Raw genomic sequence first — 22,630 nt, forward strand, 5'->3', positions numbered from 1 at the left:
CTAATACACACGATAAAAAAAGTTATGAAATACATTTCATGATTTTTGTAGGTTCCAGAATCAATCATGGAAAAAGACTATACAAGGGTGGTTAAATTTGACGTTTTTGCCAGCAGTCCCTATTATAAAAGCAGTCTTGGTAATGAAACTGTCACACTTATTGTTGGCTCTAAGGACAAACCAGAACCTATAGGATTACGGATGATGAGTATCGATACCATATTTCAGAAGAAATTTTGGAGCAACATGAATAACTTGATCCTACGGAATATCTGCAGTGATAATACCAGCATCGATGATGTATTGTCAAAAAGACCACTTATAATTCAAGCGCAAAACGATTTGCTGTATGGCATGATAACTCCGTTAAAAAGTAAACTATGTTAAGATGATGTAAATTATGTAAATGTTTTAATTTGACAATTTGGTCGTAAGGTCATTTTCGAAAAAGTCAATTAATCGACATATTTACCGAAACAAAGGACAATAATTGTTCATTTCCATACTGCAAGAGAAAAACGTTAAAATTAACAGGATCTTCTAAACACTAATTTACAATCTTTCTACAATTTTCATAGAAATAAAGATTAAACCGCAATTCTTTTCAAAGTATATGGGAAATATTTCCTAAAAAATACGCAGTTTCAAATCATATTCCGTAATATTTTAAAAACTAGACACGCCCGAGTTTAAGACAATGGAATACAACTGGAACCGTCTTTAGAGACACTTTTGACCGTCCTACTGACAATGGCTGTTGTATTATTCGATCGATTAGAAGACATATTTATTGAAGACACCTAGAACCGTAAATGGAGACAAATGGAAAATGAGACTGAAGATACCAAAGGGACATTCAAAACTCATAAGTCGATGAGAAGCTGACGCAACGTGATGACTAGAAACGAAAAGACAAACAATCAAAAAAGAAACTATAGACAAACGCCCCAAAAAACTCGTCGATTGGGGCCACTCAGTTCGTACGGGTGCAATATTAATGAGCAAAACCTATCATAGGTGATTTTACCATATAATACGCTTTTAAAGGCCCAGTGCACAATGTGAAATAATAATATAAAAAAATCGGTTGCCTGATGAATGCTTAAACAGTAATAAACGAAACCAATGAACTAAAAGTTCATGACTTACACAGGCAAATTTTGTTCACGTGAATTTAATGTGAAATTAACGTGAATTTCACGTGAAAAAATTCACGTGAATTTCACGTTAATTGAGCTTATACGCGTAATTCACGTGAAATATTTCACGTGAATTTCACGTTAAACTCACGTGATTTTCACGTGAAATACTGATTCACGTGAAATTCACGTGAAATTTTTCATGTGAAATTCACGTGAATTGAGCCTTCACGTGAAATTCACGTGAACTTTTCACGTGAAATTAACATGAATCGAGCTTCTTTTTTTTAATGAAATTAAAGTGAATTCAGCCTCAATCACACTAATTTCACAGGATTTGAGCTTATTTATGTAAGTCAATTCTAATCTAATACAAATTCTGTTTTGATATATATATAAACATGAAAAATATTATTCTTGGTCTGGACCATGTGTTCATACTTCCATTCTGTTTTACTTTCTTTGTTTCCAAAATATTTTGGTCTTAAACAAAGAAGGCAAGCAAATGCATCACAGGATATAAATTATATCCAGGGCACCTTAGTTCACTCCTAGAACTTTTTTGGTTGTGTTGAGTCTCAATCCTTTTTTGTAAATGATTTATGGACTGTGGTCATTTATAGAAGTTGATTGCACTGATGTATATTTCATCTGAGTTGATTTTTATTATGTTTGTATAAGTCATATTGTGTGGTCATCAGTTTTGACACAAACCAATCACATTATGGAAAAGACTTACTTGCAAAAGATGCCAATTCTCTTTAAGAAGGTTTTGAAGAAAAAAAACTAGTTCACCTAGCCACTTATTCATGTACCTGCTTAAAGCCAGAAATCTTTTCAGTGGTTGTCAAAAATCTCGTCTTAATAAAAAAAAAATATTCAGAGACTTTGGTGTTGATGGCTATTCTTGATTCATATTGTAATTTTTTTTATAGCCTCTGGTCAATTAAATAGATCATGGCATATCTTTTAGACACCTGTCTTTTGTTGAGGACTGCATGTTAGCACCTTAATGCCTTTCAGGTGTTTTTGTTGTTATATTGCTGGCTGATTGATGTATACCTCATGTCTCATTGTACTAATAAACTAAAATAGAAAGTTCTGTGAAATATAGCTGATATACAAATGTACCATATTGAAAGGCTCTCTGTAATTTACAACCATTTACTTCTTATTTCATATATGCAAAAATAGTTTTTTTCTCATTTTAACACTGATCTTAAGGTTAAGGCAAAATGTTGACAAACAACAGGCATATACCATTAAAAGATCTCAAAGTTTGGCTGCACAATAAGCTAAAAATTCTTGTTATTTCATTTTTTTATATAAAATTCATTTTAAAACATGCATTTTCATTTTTTTACTGTAACTTGTATGTTGACACAATAATTTGAATTTGAATTGTATTATATTCTGAAAGTACTTGTGGTTGAAAAAATATACACAATTGTTAATTCCAGTTGGTTTACGTTTCTTGAAAACACCACTACTATGACTACATGTCTGTTAATAATGTTTAAGAGTCCTCTTCTGCATATAATTGCTATTTGTACCCAAGGATTCCTTCATACATTTGCACTTCTCCTCCTAAGATGTTGCTCCAATGATAAAATCCTGTAATGCATACTTAGCAATCAGACTCTTTGAATACTTCCTACAGTTCCTGTAATATAATAAAATCAGCATGTTTGTTTCTGTAGTCAAGCAAAAAAGATAACACCAATTTAATCTCCAATGATTACCAAACTTATAATTAGGAGATAACTGTTTTGTATTTTAAGCTCAGACATGATCATTGGTGATTTGATGGTGATTTACCCAGTAAAACCCAGTAATTCCCACTGGGCTGGGCAATACTCATAAAACCCAGGTTTTTGCCAACCCTGTTTCAGGACATTTTGTAGCTCGCTATGCTGTATCAGTTTTGCTCATTGTTGAAAGCTGTACATATGATCATTTACAGTTGTCAATATTCAGTCATTTGGACTCTGGTGGATAGTTGTCTCATTGGCAATCATACCATGTCAAATTTTATAATAAATTACTTATGAAAACAAACCACATTACCTGTATATATAAGTATACTTAGTGCCTATAGAAACACAACTCATCATTTTCAAGCCCCCTTCTTACATGTCTTAGCCCCATTTAAATTACAATACTAACACAGTATGTTTATGGCTCTATGCATTCTGGAAACATCTGGTTACCTGATACTTTTCCAGTTAAGAAATTTGTGATTAGCTTCCATAGGGGTATAAATCAAAACTCCAAATGCTCTGAAAATTGATAATCTAGCAGACTGTACATTTTTTAATTACCTCTGCAACGGAGGTGTGGCGGTTCATTATGGTTGAACTTTGCCATGTTAACAAGTTGTACCTCCAAAACTGTAGGAGGAGATAGCCAGACAAACAAAGTATCCTCATCCGGACGGACAGGGGTAAATTGATATTATTCCCCCTCGACTGTTGCTGGGAATAACTACATGTGCTGTAGCATGTGTAAGGGGACCAGAATTGTGTTTTTATTGGCACTCAGTATAAATTTATATAAAATAGATATCACAAGAGACGAGTAAACACGCTGAAATGTCTTGCATGTTTTACTATTCATGATATATTTTATGTTGATTGTTCTAAACATGCTAAAGATTTAATTTTACTATAAGTATGATATATAAACTTAACATAACCAATGATCCATGAAAAAAATACTGTCAAGCAAATAATGCCAAGGTCAGAAAAACCAAGCCAGACAGACATGTGCACCTTACAATCATTGCCTACCCCAAATATAGCTTTGGACCCTAATGTAGACTAATTTGAACAAGAGGCTGTCAGAGAGACAGCAAACCGGATTTTCCTGCAGAGGTCGAACACTGAACAGTTGAGCAAGTATGGACACTACATTTAAACTTAAAACAGCTCTGAATTTGGATTGTGATTGAATATTTGACACATCATAGGTTTGTGACACAAAATGAATGTAGTCAAAGAACTGATATATTTGAAATTGGACATTTAAATACCTATTATGGTCCAATATCCAAAATCTAAGTACATATTAGAATCAGCATATCAAAGAACCCCAAGAATTCAATTTTTGATGAAATCAGACAAAAGTTTAATCTAGGACCCTTTGGACCCTGATTTGGACCAACTTGAAAACTGGGCCTAAAAATCTAATATCTAAATAGAGTTTAAATTCAGCATTTGAAAGAACCCTATATATATATTTAATTTATGTTGAAATGAAACACTGGTTAATTTTATCCATAATATTTTCTGTGCAAATGGAAATAACTCAAACTGGATAAATAGTTCTCTAAAATAAGATATGATGCATTTTTTCAAATTATAATCAATAATATAATAACAACAACCAGTGATGACTAATTAATATAAGTTCTCTAAAATTAGATATGATTTAACACTCAAACATTGTTAGAATCAGCATATCAAAGAACCAAAGAATTCAATTTTTGATGAAATTAAACAAAAGTTTAATTTAGGACCCTTTGGACCTCAATGTGGTATTATCTTATTAATAATGAAAAGCTCGACCGTTTACAAGTTCTTAAACAGGAGGGGGTGGGGGTGACCCAAAGGGACTCGCCTTATACCCCATGGATTTCATTTGATTTGTTTTATTGTCCCATACAAGAATATATATGGTTTCGGAGATCTTGACCCTTTACAAGTTTTCAAAAAGAAGGGGGTGGGGGTGACCCCAGGGGACTCGCCTAAAATTTTGAGGCAATTAACCCCAAAATCAATCCCAGCATTCCCTTTGTGATATGGAACCTTGTGGTACAATGTCAGAGAGATCCATACACTAACACACAAGTTATTGTCTGGAAGTTACAAAAATGCTTATTTTTGGCCCCTAATTCCTTAACTGTTGGTACCATAACCCCCAAAATCAATCCCAACCTTCCTTTTGTGGTATCAAACCTTATGGTAAAATTTCATAGAGATCCATTCACTTGAACTAAAGTTATTGTGCGAAAACCAATGTGTCTTCGGACGAAGACGACGACGCCAACTTCATACCAATATATGACCGCAAAATTTTTTTAATTTTTTGCGGTAGTATAAAAATGAAAGTGAAAAACTGTTTGTTTGCGTGAATGTAGCTCTGCAAAATTAAAACAACTTAAGTTATTTTTTCTGAACAGAATATACATGATATATATTGAACTTGATCTGTGAACTTGTCATAATGTATACATATCTAAATATTATTGTTTATAATAATATTGTTTGTTTGCTATATGCCCTTCTGGGGCCCTTATTTGGTGAATAAAAATATTCTATTCTATTCTATATATAAGGGCGAGGGTTTGGATTCCCCTAACATGTTTAACCCCGCCACATTCTGTATATATGTGCCGGTCCCAAGTCAGGAGCCTGTAATATTAATTCAGTGGTTGTCCTTTGTTGCTTTGTTACATATATATTTGTTTTTAGCGTTCATTTTTTATACATTAATTATGCCATTAGTTTTCTTGTTTGAATGTTTAACATTTGTGATTTTGGGGCCTTTTATAGCTGGGTTTGTGGTATGGGCTTTGCTCATTGTTGAAGGCCATACACAACTATTATCAGCACCCGATTTGCGCATGCGTCAAATTTGACCACAATCGATATCGATAAATTTACTATAGATTGTTAAAGGAAATCTTAAATTTTGATTAGCTGTCTGTAAATATCATTAAATTTCTTTTTCATTGGCATCAATTTTGAAACTTCAATTTATAAGCTTTCTACAGATCTAATTTGTATTTTGATAAGGATTGCAGAAGTTAGGGCCTTTTTCAATTAAAGAACACCGGGTGCACGACCTATTACATTGTACTTCATACAATACGAAACCAAAAATGTGTGCACATGGGTTTTCTTTAATGAATTGACATAAAATCTTTATTAGAAACAGCTTCATTCGCATGTATATTTATTCTCTGGTTTTAAATCTATCCAACGATATAAATTTCATATTTTACAATTTTTTTTGAATCAGGGCCTTTTTTATTCAAAAATCGAGATGCGATCATTTTTTGAAGTTGACCAGAAATAATCTAAGTCAAACCAGGTAAATATAATATTCATGGATAAATAATTAACACATGACAATGTGATAACTTCTGTTATTCTCAGTAGACATGAGTTGTTTGTGTTTTTTTTTTCTTTGACGGTTTAACAATGTTTAATAGCCTCTTTCTTTTCAAGTTTACTTTATAAATTGTAAATTTCAATGCACAAAAGTTTCAAATGAGAAAAAAAAAATATTCTCCAAGATAAACCAATTGCCAAAGTCTTAAAAGAATAAGACAAGGGCAGCATATGTGCCAGTGTGGACTATATACGAAAATATTTGTATGTAGTAATGCTAATTTAAAGATTACAAAACGACAATCGCTTAAAATTGAAATAAATTGAACTAAAATATTTTAACAGTTTAAGGAAGATGGGGTGTCTAAATTATAATCCATAGAATTTTTTTAATAATTTGCCAAAATGTAGTTTATATCATGCTTTTTAAAAAAAAATAATAAAAAGAATGGGACACGGGGCTTATTTTCACGCTACAGGTTGTGCAAAATTGACAGATTTTGTAATGATTATGCATGGAAAACCCAATTTTCTGCCATAAAACGAAAACTACACCATAGAATTTTGAGATAAAATATGTGAAGATAGCTCTAATAGTATGCTTTCAGATAAGAAAAATAAAAAATGGGGTCATGGGACCCGTTTTCTTGCTACATAATAAAATAGGTAAATTCCTAACACATTCTATTGTAAAGGTAACTTTATCTGAATTATCTGCCCTTACATTTGAGTTGCCTCCCCTTATATGGCAAAGTTGGAAAAAATAGAATCAAACAAAAGTATTCTGTTTTTTTGTAAAATACAACAATAAATATGATAAAATAGGTCATTTTCTATATTGAAATGAAAATTCTTACACATGAATTACCTACTACTCTCAAAATTTGCACCTTTTATTAAAGATCTAGACCGATTGTTTTCTGGTATTTCAAAATTCAAGATGGAGGAAGACACCCTATCTACCTTAAGAAACAAAATTTTAGATACATACATGTACATGTGAATTTACTAGTCTATTGCTTGTTTGATGCACATTCTCCTTTTATACACTTAACTTTTAGAAAAATAAATCGCATTGAACAAAATAAATATTATTTTTAATTTGTCTCCGTCCTTTCAAAAGATTCTATCATGAAAAAAATTTTAATTTTGCAATTGAACATTTATGTAAAATATTTATTAAAAAGGAAACTTATTTAAATTATTTTTCTGTTAATGTAAAGTTTACGGAGAGCTGTCTCATTGGCACTCATACCACATCTTCTTACATTTACAAAATTTATAAAAAAAAAAAATGTATATTGTACATTTTTTGTACATGTATTTGCAGAATTTGAAATTTTTAATTTATCAAATGAATAAGATAATTGGAATCGTTAAAATTCAGAATTATACTTGAAAACAGATGCCTGCGACCCCTGTTGTTTCGATTAGCATGTTTTCTAAAGATATCCGTGTGAAGTTCACAAATTTCAACATGTATTTGGTCACCTGGTGTGAATTTCAGATAAAATTGTCAAGTTCAAATCTGTGGTTAAAACTTTCCTTTACATATCAGTTATATTATTATCTGGGCAGGGTACTCCCCCCCCCCCCCCCTTTTTATATTATACTCTGAACATTATTGTATACACTTTTTCTGTGGGACTTTCTTTATGTAAAACAAGATAAAAATCTACGTTGTCTCATATTCGGATTTACGTCGAAAGAAAGGTTTAAGATATATCAAAATCGAACAACATCGTGTGAACATTTCTATTGATGACTATAGTGAATCATTTTTCGATTATGTATTTTGTTATTACATGAATTACATCTATCCATATTTTGATTGTCAACTCATTGCATACTTCTCTAAAAATGATGTTACTGAAATCAAGAATATTATATCTAATATAATATAACCTCACAATTACAACCCTCTTGCTTTTGAAATTGTTAAAGAACAATTTTAATTTTATGTAAGTGCTTTTATAAACTATAACTAGCCAACGATTTAATGATAGATATATATACATGTATATATGTTTGGTTATCATAATCTCGTATTTGTCCTTTTTCGACTTTTTATTTTGTATGTTTGATATTCGGTAAAATAGAATTTTATCTTTTGGAAATAAAGTCAGTTTATACAACTCGTATTCATGTGGAACCTAGCATGCTACAATGTCATATGGTTATAATATTGTTTACTTAGTGTTGTCAAATTATTAACGAGTGTCAACATTGTCTTTACAAACTCAGCATGTTGTCTTGATAAGATATCACACACAGAAAAGACTGATCAGACGGATAAGAAATTAAAATCATGCGCGATAACTTGTACTGGCTTACACTGAGGATAATAGTTGGCCATGCTGTACAGTGACCTGTAGCATTCTCATTGGCAATCATTCCACATCTTCTTTTTTATACTGTATCGTTTTGTGTGTCATTATTGATTTATACCATTTGTAGTTTTCTGTAATCTAAATATGCTGGAATAAAAAAAATTGACACAATTCAAGTCAATTGTGTTGCTTCTGATATGACGTTAAATCTAATGTCAAAGTGAGGTACAGCCACGTGACCAGTATTAGAGTGTACATTTTGTACAACAGATTAGGTACATTGTATTTGATCTGGCTTTCAGTTACTGCTAGCAAGTCCGGAAACTTGTCAGTGATTGTCTTGTGTCATGTATGTGATAACTGCAAGTCAGCCAAGTGTTTGTTATCTATAATATATAACTTTTGAGTTAATCATAGATAAGATAGTAATACGTATGATTTGAATCATACACAAATAAAAAAAGAAGTGACAAATTTATACTGTATAAGACTCAGTCAGAATTTGACATATCCATCTCCATTATTCATAAATATTTTTTGATCTGCCATTATCTGGGAAGTTGCGACACTTAAAGAATTCGATATGAGAAACTAAATCATGAATGCGTCTTAAAAGATTTAAGTATCCATATGAACATTGAAAAATTATAAGCAGGTAATGAACTAATAAGTTGGTAGTTTAACTTTAGTTTGTTCAAATTGTTAAAAAAAATCGATAGCTTAAGACCCCTTGACTTCGTGAATAACAGAAAACAAGCTACGTTACTGTATACAAATAATAAAATAACTTACAATTCAACTGGAATTTGAAATTAGATGCGTTAGGTCCTATGGGGCGAACGTGTATAAAAATTATTTGGGAGCGAACGAAAACGATACCAAAATCGAAGATGAAAACCATTCTCATTCAGTCATTGCAGATTTCTGTTTATTCCTGCACTATTAAATCATTTGTTTGAGTTACCTGTAGTACATCCTCGAGTATTCATTGATTCATAGCTCCTTGGTATTGTTTGTCTTGTTAAATTAACTGAAACAAGTACTGTTGTTGACAATCGGCTGACGGCGTTCTTCTCTTTAAGACGCGTCATAATCTGTATCTTTCAAGCGTTTTAAAAAACCCGACTCCGGACGAGAGATTCACGGATATTGTCCTGATCTGATGTTCAAAGTATTTCTCCATGTGAAAAGTGAAAAATAGGTACCTGCTAGTTCCCCCATTCCTACTATACAAATCCTTGGAACATATAACAAATTATTTTGTTAATAAGCATCCTTTACATAGGAGCACCTCCACATGGAGCTGTTAGTTAATTAAACCCTTACAACTATTTAATATATATATTTATAAAATCTGGGACTATTATACTAACTTAGTATAATAGTCCCAGATAAAATATAATAAATATAATTTCAATTATGACTGTGATTTCATTGTGTAAAAGAATATATATATATATCTATACAAAAGTAAAATGTTTAACCTTAATTCAATGAGCAAGCCTTGTCTAATTGGCAATCATTTACCACACATTTATTAAAGCTTAAAGAATGTAAGTTTTTTTTAATAATAAAGTGTAAATGTAACCAAGGAATTGTATATTTAAATATACAATTCCTTGATGTAACCATTCATTTTTTCTGAATAAAAACATTAATCTAAGAATACAGGGACGTAAAATTGTTTTGTAATTTTAAAATGTGTCCCAGTGCAACAATTGATCATGCAATCTTTCAATTTCAAAGATTATAAACAAAATTTGCTTCTTGTATAGATGTCATGTTATAAAAAGCAATACAAAAAATTTTATACTGCACTTTCAATATACTTAAAAAATTGATAAACATTCAAATTTACATTTATTGACAAAATTTAGTACATATAAAATTCTTTTCTGTATTCTTACTAGTTTTTATTCATATATGTCATAATGTTAAACTTATGTGCGATTCAATGCTCACAAATTTTCTTGAAAAGTTTTATGCACAGTAAAAAAGGGAGATAACTCATGTTTGGAAGTAAATGATATATATATGATATATATTATCCTTTTTTTCTTTGCAATAATGGGAAGTAAAGAATCTATTACAGTAACAGTAATCTATTTCATAAGTTGGAGTTACCTCCCACATTTTTTAAAAGTATAAAAGTAAAGAAGACATAAGATGTGTGAAAGTAATTAAATTTACTACTTAATAATTATAGAAATATTACTAGTAAATCAAATTAGTCCATCAATATAATATAGGCATCTAGGAATTTGAAATAAGAGATACACATGTATACAAAATTCCATCCTAATGACTCTACTAGAGATAAATATAAACAGTGATAGAAAATATAATTCAAAACCAACATGTTTTTGTAGTTGCATCTAACCCACTATCAAGGGAGATAATTCATGCTTAACAAAAAGATAAATATTTATCATTTACAATGATTGTATGTCCAAATGTGTAAATCTTGAGAGACAAAGAATAACAGTTTTTAAAATGATTCAATTTTGCAAAAAGAAAATTGGAATGAATAATAGCAAAATTCAGGTGAATTTGTTTCTCATGTTACAAAAATTTAACTCAATAAAGTTAAATTTCTCTTATGAATTCATGGTTTAATTCAGATAAAATGAAACATAACATTTTCACATGAGTTTTGATTCATGTTAATTTCATGTGAAATTGTTCACGTGAATTTAACGTGAAATTTTTCATGTGAATATATCATGAAATATTCACATGAATTTAACGTGAAATATTCACGTGAATTTCACGTGAAATACTCACATGAATTTCACGTGAAATATTCACGTGAATTTCACGTGAAAATAGAATTTTTCAAATTAAATTAAGATTTCCATGGAATATATGATACATATAATACAAGATATTAGAGGTTGACAAAATGTTTGATTTTCGGTCATTTTTTTTTAACTTAGACACCATTTATATTTTTTCACGTGAAATTCACATGAAATGTTTTACGTGAAATTCACGTGAAATAATTTCACGTGAAAATTTAACGTGAATTTCACGTGAAATCACTTCACGTGAAATTAACGTGAAATTCATGTGAAATTCATGTGAAATTCATGTGAAATTCACGTGAAATGAGATTCACGTGAAATTCACGTGAGCAAAATTTGGCTGTGTAGGACATGCACACAAAAAATATGGCCGAATTTAACGTAAAATCAGTAAAACTATAACAAATTCAGGATAGAGATATCATAAACTGTCTACCAAAATCAAGATCTTTTGCAATTCCAAAATATTAGTACCGACATGATATAGGTTCATATGTGTATAAACTGTATGACGATATATATCTAGTAATGATTTGACTGATTAAAAACAAAATCAATGCTAGTAATTTCAATTCCGACTTCTTAGATAACATAGCATCGATCATTGTGTAACTTAAAAAACAATTACTTTAATTAACATTTCTTAACATTACACAATAATGTGACAAAATTAACCTTTTTCTCAGGTCTTTACATACAGACTTTTTGTCATAATATATTTTTATTTTGTTTTATATTTTGATGGTTTTGTTTTTGTCGATGATGAGTATGTTGTTGTATGTTTGTATCCATTTTGATTTATTTAATTTCTCAATTAATAGACCCAGCAATAACTAAAAAGAGTATAACTCGTAACACTTTATTATTTGCAAATAACGAAAAGGATACAACGATCTGCCTATTATGCTTTTTGAATTGAATTATTTACATTATGTTAGTCAATGAATAGTTTGTAGATTCCATTATCTTATTCAGTGCTAATATATAGCTATATTGAGACATCTGTTATACTTTTATTCAGGTAATTTAGCAGTAAACTCAGAATGGCCGAGAGGAACGTATGCATTAGTAGAGGTTAACGAAGACAATTCCCTCATCTGTCCTAGAGGAGTCAACAGAAAGGGATATGTGACATGGGCCACTGAAAAAAGTAACTCAAAAAACGAGTTTTCAGATCTGAATCATTTTTCAGGTATTTATTTTATAAAATTATGTATATTCTTTAGAAAAAACTTCTTAAGATGATTAAACCTGCTGTAATCAGGTTTGCATTTTTTTCTTTTATGGGGGGTTTTGCAATTCCTTGAATACTTATATTTGACATTTTAGATATAAAATGATATGCTTTTTCTGTTGTTTAAGTTGCATTTCATATGTACCGTTTTTAGTTATTGGTTGTTCTGCAAAACATTTTTTCATTATATAGACAATAACTGTTTAGTGTCTTTAAATATCAGCTGTATTTGTACGAGACTAAGAAACAGGTGTAATGCGAGCTTCAGCGAGCTATTACTCCTGTTTCGAACCGAGTACAAATACAGCTGATATTTAAAGACAACAAACAGTTATTGTCTTTATCCTGTAATTAATTTTGTACATTTTTTTCCATCCCAATCGTTGAATTTGTTTCTGAATGAAATCGACATGACTTAAACGCGGACCGCAATGAGGACCCCAAATTGAACTGTGATGTAAACAGTAATTTGACATAACCGTTCGTTTGCAACAGAAGCAGGATATCAGGAGACTATACGTCTAGTATACGTTTATTGCTTCGTGTTATCTGTACACCTGTATTAGTATAGTAGAAAGGTCGATTGCAGGATAATTAAGCTCATCGTATATACAAGGCTCAAAATGATGTACGCCGGACGTGAGTTTCGTCTACACAAAACTCATCAGTTACGCTCGAATCAACAAACTTAAAAAAGCCATATTAAGAACGAGGTTGAATAGCATTTAGAACCCAAAATTCCAAAAGGTTTTGCCAAATACAGCTAAGGTAACATATTCCTGCCGTAGAATTTCCTTAGTATTTCGAAAAAATCCAAGTTTTGTAAATATAATTTATAATTATGACCATATCGATGATAATATATGTCAACACAGACATGTTGCGCTTACTAGTGGACTGATAACACCTTCGATATGATTTTATGTGCCTCGTTTCGTACATTCCACCATATTATCATTTGCTTTCTCTGATCAATGTTTAAATGAAGTCTTTCGTAACATATTCATACATCCAAGGGCTGTAATATATTTCATCTAAATTATAAAATCAGTTCTTAATGTTTTTAGGTTAAAGATTTTTCATATGCAAAATAAATGTTCATAATTTACGCAGTTATGACATCTCAATTGTTTAAAATATGAAGCGAGGTTTTAAATTGAACATCTTCTAACTGCCTCAAACGGAGAAGTATATTTTACATCAATGAGACAGCAAATTTCTAAAAGACATTAAAAGCATCAAACAAAATAGTTTTGCATGTTCTTAGAAAATAATACATTCCAAGGGACAGTGAAAATATAAAAATGTGATCATTTTTTTTTTAAACAATTTTACAAATTAATTTAATTAATGAGAATTCAAGATGAATTACTCAATCAATTAGGATCGTAATTGACTAGGATTGTCAGTTTTCCTACCTAAGGTCGGTGGTTCTCTCCGGGCACCCCGGCTTTCTCCACCAATAAAAACTGACCGCCACAAAATAATACAATAGTGGTGAAAGAGGCGTTAAACACCAATCAATCAATGAATTTGTTGTACCACAATGTTCTTTTTTGCTTGAACAAGTAGGTTTCCAAACCACTTTATCATACTTTCCAATAAAACTTTTATATTTTAACATGGCATTGACAGGATTTACTTGGTAGTCTGATTGGTGACAAAAAAGATAAATAAAGAGGAAGGATCAGTTTACATTTAATGCATTTCACACCAGGGCCAGTTTCATAAGCTCTTTCGATCTTCACTCAAGTTCACATTGTAGCAGCTCCAATTTTTTACTTGGATGCATGGCTTATTTCTATACCCAAATTGACAAATTTTTAGTATTTTACAAAAAGATTATGACATGGACATCCTTATTCAAAACCAAAATTCTGTACTTAGTAAAGCTATATATTGACATTCGGATAAAATGTTTAAAAATATATTTTGTTGAGATACGTCTTTGATTAATTTGTTTTTAAATTTCGTAATTTTGTGTCGAAATGCCTTCATCAGCAACATACAGCTATCAGTAACATTTTTGATTTGATATGGAAATATGTTGAATTGTTGAGATTATGATACAAGTAGGATTTGACATCTTTCATATTTGATACTGCGAAAATAACAAATACAGGGGATTTGGTCCTTCCTTTTTATTTACTTTTTAACTTAGTGTTTTGCGGATCAATTATTCTTCTCAAGATGAACACATCACTAATCTCCGCATAAAAACTTAATCGACATTAAAAACCTAAAAATTGCTTAACCTTCAGGTGATGAAAGCATTTTGAGGCTCAAATTCTGTGGAAGGTACGATGTTACACCTACAAGGTATGAGCTAGAGTGGCCACATGGTAACTATTGTCTATTCAAACAAGGAGAGTGTCCATCAGGTATGTTGAAATGTTCAGAGCCCCTACAAGGTATGAGCTAGAGTGGCCACATGGTAACTATAGTCTTTTGAAACAAGGAGAGTGTCCATCAGGTATGTTGAAATGTTCAGAGCCCCTACAAGGTATGAGCTAGAGTGGCCACATGGTAACTATTGTCTATTCAAACAAGGAGGATGTTCATCAGGTATGTTGAAATGTTCAGAGCCCGTACAAGGTATGAGCTAGAATGGCCACGTAGTATACGTAACTATTGTCTATTCAAACAAACAGAATGTCCATCAGATATGTTGAAATGTTCAGAGCCCCTACAAGGTATGAGCTAGAGTGGCCACATGGTAACTATTGTCTTTTCAAACAAGAAGGGTGTCCACCAGGTATGTTGAAATGTTCAGAGCCCCTACAAGGTGTGAGCTAGAGTGGCCACGTGGTAACTATTGTCTTTTCAAACAAGAAGAGTGCCCATCAGGTATGTTTAAATGTTCAGAGCCCCTACAAGGTATGAGCTAGAGTGGCCACGTGGTAACTATTGTCTTTTAAAACAAGGAGAGTGTCCATCAGGTATGTTGAAATGTTCAGAGCCCCTACAAGGTATGAGCAAGAGTGGCCACATGGTAACTATTGTCTATTCAAACAAAGAGAATGTCCTTCAGGAATTTTGAAATGTTCAGAGCCCCTACAATGTATGTGCTAGAGTGGCCACATGGTAACTATATTCTTTTCAAACAAGGAGAGTGTCCATCAGGTATGTTGAAATGTTCAGAGCCCCTACAATGTATGTGCTAGAGTGGCCACATGGTAACTATATTCTTTTCAAACAAGGAGAGTGTCCATCAGGTATGTTGAAATGTTCAGAGCCCCTACAAGATATGCGCTAGAGTGGCCACATGGTAACTATTGTCTATTCAAACAAGAAGAGTGTCCATCAGGTATGTTGCAATGTTATGAGTCTTGATGAAATGTGATTCAGATATAGGTTTAAGAATAAAAAGACAAAGGAAAATGATTCAATTCCTTATGATTCCTGACAAGATTTGTAAGGGAGACGAATCTGGCCTTAAAATGATCAAATTGACAAATGGCAAATCAAACGCTCAAACACATCAAACGAATGTTAAACAATTGTCATGTTCCCAACAAATTATCCTCAGATAAGAAGGTTTTCATATAGAAGATATCATTCTCATATTTCAAAGAGTAATTATCAAGATTAGGAACTTCAAAAAAAGTTAAATTATGACTAATTTAGTATAATAACATTGTTTATTTTATATTTATATTGCAACTCAATGAGTTCATTTGCTTTCGACTGGAACTCTAAGTATACAGAGAGAAAACTTTAAGACAAATGATATCTTTAATTGGTAATCCACAAACAAGTTACTTCATCTAATCGAATTATAACAGATTCAACAACAATGACCATTTTATATCAAAATAGGTGTTATAGGGAAATTGGGTAGGGAGAGAAATTTCTTGTTATTACTACAAAATAAAAAATCACCCTAACGTTTTGCTATAATTTCAAAAATTAAAATGTTTGTATTGGCATAGTTTGTCTGTCTCTCATGAGCGTATAAAAAGCCAAAAAAAGTTTTGACATTCAAAAGTCAAAAACGTTATTGACGTTATACAGAAATTTCGCCATATAAAAGCAATAATTTATTACCACATAATACAGGGATACATACCCAAATCATTTTAAAATTATTTCAAAGAATTATTTCATTATGATTAATTCAGTGGTATTATAATCAAGTGCGTTTAAGTGAACCATGGTATAGCAAACATAGAATTTCATCACAAAATCTTGTCACACACTATAGTTTTAATTTGAGTTATACTAAAAGAATAACAGACTTTTCAGAAATATTCATTATGTAGTGTAATATACTTAGTTTGATCAATTTTCAATTTTCAATTAGATCATATGTTTAAATTTTTGAAACCCACTTTTTTGGTGAGGTTCGTGTTGCTTAGTCCCTAACTTTCTTTGTTGTGTTTTGTGAGAGAAAAAAATTATCTTTTCTTCGTTTTTTTTTTTTTTTGTTTACCGTGGTATTGTCGGTTTTTCTTCAACACATGAATTATATTTATCACTTCTGTATCATCTACCACTTCTTTCATTAGAAATGTTTCGAATTCCTGTAGAATATTATATGCAATTCAGATTGTAATTTGTTTATACAATAAATGTATTATTTTCATTTAGATATTCGTTAATGAGATTAATCATTTCCAGGGTTTAGTGAAGGTTCCGTGGTTTGGGACTCAGTCTCCAGTCGTAACTCATACACCGGTTCCTACCATCCTGATGGTATATTCTCTCCAGATGTAGTCATGTACTTCTGTTGCAGGTAACAAAGTTATCACAAGGTTTATGTTGTTGTTGTTTGTTTTTCCATTATGATTTTGTTTTAATTTGTATTTACTGCCAAAAGATATCTTTCTCTTTTCTCTGATTGTTATTCTAGGAATATAACATCTTCTTCGAAATAATGCATGTTTTGGCTAGCATTTAACATGATCGATGTCATTGCCATTGGTCTTAATATAATTTAGTACCAATAAAGTATGAAGGCATGAGATTTTGAACTTTAAAATTATTGAATATACAATTCCTCGATTAACATTTTATAGTTGTAAAAGTGGCTTATCTGGTCGTCTTGTTTATTAATGTCATAGAAAGTCTCCTGCTGAGATGTATCGAAAATACCGTTCGAACCTTTTATGCCAATTCTGTTAAATACACAAAAATGATTAAAACATCGATAAGGAGAATCAGTATAATGATAATTTTGTCTGAGGGATATGATATCTTAGTTTTAGAACAATACCATGAAATATTCACTATAATATGCAATTAAATGTATTATCATATTCATAGAAATGCATTACTGGCTAATTGGCAGGTAGTATTACAAGGGAATAAACAGTTCATCGATTGGTATATTTTGAACTTGAATAACGCAAATAAAAATTCAATTATTTAATTTGACCAATCAGAGGTCTACAGCGGCAATGGCAAGTAATAATAATTTGAAAAATTCAAAATTATTTTTTACAACGCACTATAAAACTCGTGCATAAACCATCAGTCAAATAATCAAAACATTTCAAAGCATTATACCAAGGAAAAAAGAAAATTGTATTAGAAAATGCTTATTGCATTAAATGAACACCGCACACTAACGGTGTATATATAGCAGTAAGAATGCTTATGTTTCAGTATTATGTAGGTCAGGACTTGACTTATTAATGACTTGAATGTTACGCAAATACTAAGGAGGTGTTATGTTCTATGTGTTGCTTGTATTTCATCACGTAATGCCTTTGGTTAACTTACGAAATAGCAAAAATGAATGAGTATGGAACAGAAATTCTATTAAAAATGATCTATCAATACATCTACGTAACTTTAACAGATGTAGTCACTACAATGCATTTATTTGTAATGAAAGTTAGTATAAACTAATAACTGCAATAAAAAAAAATTTTTTTCTCTGGCTACTTATTATCATAATTGTATGCGTATGTTTTAGGTAAAACGTAACATTGATTTTATTGGTATACTGTGGATTCATTTTTTTTTTGTGGATTCCATTATTTGTGGATTGAGGAATATTGTATTTTCATGGATATTTGATACGCCTGTCGATAAATATTTTCCACGATAAATTCCAAATTTAAAAGAAAACTTTTCCTTAATTAATCAAAATTTATAAATTACCATTACTAACATGAACAATTTTTTACCAACACAAACAAAAATAAACTTTTTTGGAGATAAGATTCCTCACGGTTAATGTATTATTTTTTTGGATAAACGGGACTACCTTTCCGTCCTTTGATAAAACATCATATGGTATACTGTAATTTTTTTTCTTAGTTGAAACCAGGCATGGGGTAATGCAAATTTGTAATTGTAATGCATGGTAATGCATTACATTTTTCCAAGTAATTGCATGTAATGTGTAATGCAGCAATTTGTGCATTACATGTAATTGTAATATAATGCATTACTTAAGAAAAAAGTTGTGTAATTTCATGCATTACATGGCATTACATGTCATTACTTTTTTTCACATACTACATCTTTAACATATTGTTGGAGTTTTAACTAAACTAAATTTTGAGATTTCTTGATTAACTAAGAATATGTTAATCATTAGAATATATTCTTTATTTCATCTTATTTCATACATTTTCCTGCATAAAAAGATTGATATTTGAAAAGCATAACTGTATTGTTGTCATAAGATCAAAGAATATCTTGTCTTGCTTAAATAAAAGATAATTAAACTTTGTTATAAAACACTAATTAGTTTGTTTTACAATCAATATTTTCACCATTTAGACAATTGTTCATTAATTAAGAAATTAAAAAAAAAAAAAAAAAAAGTATATTTTTAAAAGTAAAGTCAACATTAAGTTAAAATAATTAAAATTGTAAAAGTCGAATTAAATAGACTTTTTACATGTATACTTATATTCAATTCATGGAACAGTTACTGCATATGCTTGAATCTTTTGTGACTTCTAGTTGTTTTTCAAAATGTTTAATTTTTCTATTCACTTAATAAAATTTTCAAATGTAATGTGTAATTCAAGGCATTACTTTGCAAAAGTAATTGTAATATAATGCATTACTTTGATAAATGCATGTAATTGTAATTGTAATATAATGCATGGTTTGGTCAAAGTAATTGTAATATAATGCATTACATTGCAATGTAATTCGCCCCATGCCTGGTTGAAACACGACTAAAATGGGATTTTTTGTGAGTTGAATTTTTGGAATCGAAATTCATTTGTTTATGTCATGAATTTTGTAATGCTGAATGATAGGACTTTGACAACACTGGATTATTATTATTAAAGTTAATATGTAGTACATACAAATAATAATTAGGGCACCGCCTAGTGGCGGGTCGCCCTATAGTGATCAGTCTGTCTGTCTGTCGGTCCGTAACAAATTGTGTCCGATCTATATTTAGAGAACCGTTATAATGTCATACTTTATACTTGACATGTATATTAACCAACACCAGAGGGTGTGTCATGTTTGTAAAATTTCCTAGGTCAAAGTTCAAGGTCAGCGGGGCCCACAGAGATGGCTCCCATCTCAATAATGTCTAGTTATACCTGTCTTTACGAACAACCAATTTTGATAGACAAAATATACTGAAATCATAATGACCATTGCTTGATTACAAATTAGCTACAACAAATATAAAAAAATTGGTTCAGTTATTCCTGTCTTTTATTTACTTGGTACCACAAAAAGCCTCATTTTCAGTAACATTTATTTTATGATTATTATTATTAATATTATTATTATTATTATTATTATTATTATGAATATTATCATTATTATTAAAGACAATACAAAATATCGTAGATTTGTAAAGCATTGTTTCTTTCAGAAATGACAGTGACGTAAACCAGGCAATTTTCCTTCCAAAAGACCGACCGTTTTATTTACTCCGTAACGAAGGCTCTACGGAATGCCAAAAAGTTTCCGGTATGACTTCACAAAAAGAGTACATAACATGGGATACTGATGATTATGTGAACTTGTATTCAAGTAGTTTCCAGTATTTAAAAGGTGCACACCCTAAAGTAGATCTGAGCGATAAAATGGATATTACTATGCACTTTTGTTATTATTCTGTGTAACCATTGCAGCTAAGGCATGTTGAAAATGTAGTTTTTTCGACAAATTAAACTTGTCTGTAGTTTCTATGTTGTGGGCATGCTTAAATATTTGAGAGTTCATTTCACAAAATAGCAGATAAAAGATTTATGTCTTAAATCTGACAACCATTTGAAATAAATTCCTTTGATTGTTAATATCAATACAGGAATGATGGCATTAAAATATACAATACAATTAATAAACCATTTGAGGAGTATTGCTTGAAAATAAAATAAATGAAGGCGGCTTTTTTTATTTTGATTTTGAAAGCGAATAAAACGATATCTGGGATATGCATATACAAGACAGTAAACCAAAGACATTTACGAAGTTCTTTAATTTCACTTTTAGATATATTGATGATTTACTGTAACTCAATCGCTGCGATGTAGCCTTTTGCGTTGATGCAGAGTAAAACAGCCATCAATTGATCAATCTGTTACTCAATAACCCACATTTTATATAATGCTTGCATCTTATATATATATCCCCGTGCACTTCAGATTAAGGATACTACCGAAAGAAGAATGGCTGTTCAATATCTTGATCCAAAATGTATGTAAGTCAGTAGTAGTTTATAGATGTTCAAATCTCGTAAAGTTATACAAAAAAGACAAAAATTCTTATGATTTCAACTTTCTAACTGTTAACTTCCAGTTCATCAGCGGTAACATACCCCTGCCTAATCGTAGAAAAACTGCTGCTCCTTTTTTTTAATAGAAGACTGATGGGTTATTATTTTTATTGGTATGTGCAACCGTCAGTCAGTCCTTACGTCCGTCCGGTTTTGTACTCGCTCTAACATGTACAATTTCTGCCAGATTTTTCTATCAAAGGTTGATGTCAGCAATGTGTCGAACAAGTTCAGAAATCACTACCAAACAACTGTTTTAAAATGAGTTATACGCCTTGGAAATAGGAATTGTATGGACAATATATCGACAATTGAGTAAGTAAGTGATCTCAAGCCTACATCTGTTGTGGGATTTTTATAAATCTACTAGAACACACCCGCGGGTCCGTGACTGAATTAAAGTACCTATGCCTTATTGTTAGTCTGGATTGTTAGTATTCGTATTGTCATCTGATAAAGTCATGTTAATTGTAATGTGCACAGTTTTCTCGGATTTCAAAATCTTTCTATTTGAACCCGTCCTGGTTTTCTTACAACAATAAACTTACAATAAACTAAATTTAATTTTCAACTAATTAAGCAAATTAATCGGATTCGACCCGGAACTTGTTAATTATTGGTAATATTAATTATGTGGAAAACAAAAGGGCCTGGAATGGTGTAATTTTTAAACAACACCATTGTCCTATATTAGTTATATATAAAGTTGAATTCTTTGATTCGTCGTTTTAACGTCATGCCGGCTAATAAATTGGACCTCGTTATTTTAGTAGTGTATATATCAAAGGTTTATTTCAGCAATGTCTCGGACGAATTCGAAATCAGCGTTGATAAAATATTTCTACAGAAGTTATGTCCCTTAGAAATGTAAATTCTATATAAAGTTGCGTTTTAAACTCTCTCAAGTATACAATTCTATAATTTTCATAAATATTTGGTAATAGTCTTGCCAGATATTTATGGAATGTATATCAAAGGTTTATATCAGCAATGTCTCGAATGAATTCAAAATTCAGCGCTGATCAATTACTTATATAGGGGGTATTTATTTTAGAAATGTGAATTATTTATTAAATTCCATCGTAAGTGCTCTCAAGTTTACAATTCTTGCCAGTTATATTATGAAACTTATATCAAAGGTTTATATCAGCAATGACTTGGACTAGTTCGAAAATCGAGTTATGCACTTTGGAAACATCAATTCAATAGAAAATTGCATTTTAGGCACTCTTTGACAAACCTCTCTTGTGGAGTTATTATAAAATTTATATCATAGATTTATATCAGCGAAGTCTTTGG

The 22,630-nt window shown here is 30.9% G+C and overlaps 1 protein-coding gene and 1 long non-coding RNA gene across 2 annotated transcripts in view; one reads left to right on the plus strand and one right to left on the minus strand.

Annotated features, from left to right (window-relative positions):
- Positions 1-20,937, plus strand: part of LOC127725516 (uncharacterized) — a 34,008-nt gene extending 13,071 nt beyond the window's left edge. Inside the window, exons 6-10 of the mRNA XM_052232553.1 lie at positions 52-373; positions 12,409-12,579; positions 14,883-15,002; positions 17,242-17,356; positions 20,426-20,937. Coding sequence (XP_052088513.1) covers positions 52-373; positions 12,409-12,579; positions 14,883-15,002; positions 17,242-17,356; positions 20,426-20,678 — 981 coding nt within the window. The 3' untranslated portion in view covers positions 20,679-20,937. The remainder of the gene's footprint in view (positions 1-51; positions 374-12,408; positions 12,580-14,882; positions 15,003-17,241; positions 17,357-20,425) is intronic.
- On the minus strand, positions 2,487-10,505 carry LOC127725523 (uncharacterized). The gene is made up of 2 exons (XR_007993023.1): positions 9,548-10,505; positions 2,487-2,802 (listed from the first exon to the last, which is right to left on the minus strand). It is a non-coding gene; the product is annotated as an uncharacterized LOC127725523 (long non-coding RNA).
- Positions 20,938-22,630: the final 1,693 nt, after the last annotated feature.

Source organism: Mytilus californianus, unplaced genomic scaffold (assembly GCF_021869535.1).
Source record: "Mytilus californianus isolate M0D057914Y unplaced genomic scaffold, xbMytCali1.0.p SCAF_15, whole genome shotgun sequence".
Taxonomy (NCBI): domain Eukaryota; kingdom Metazoa; phylum Mollusca; class Bivalvia; order Mytilida; family Mytilidae; genus Mytilus; species Mytilus californianus.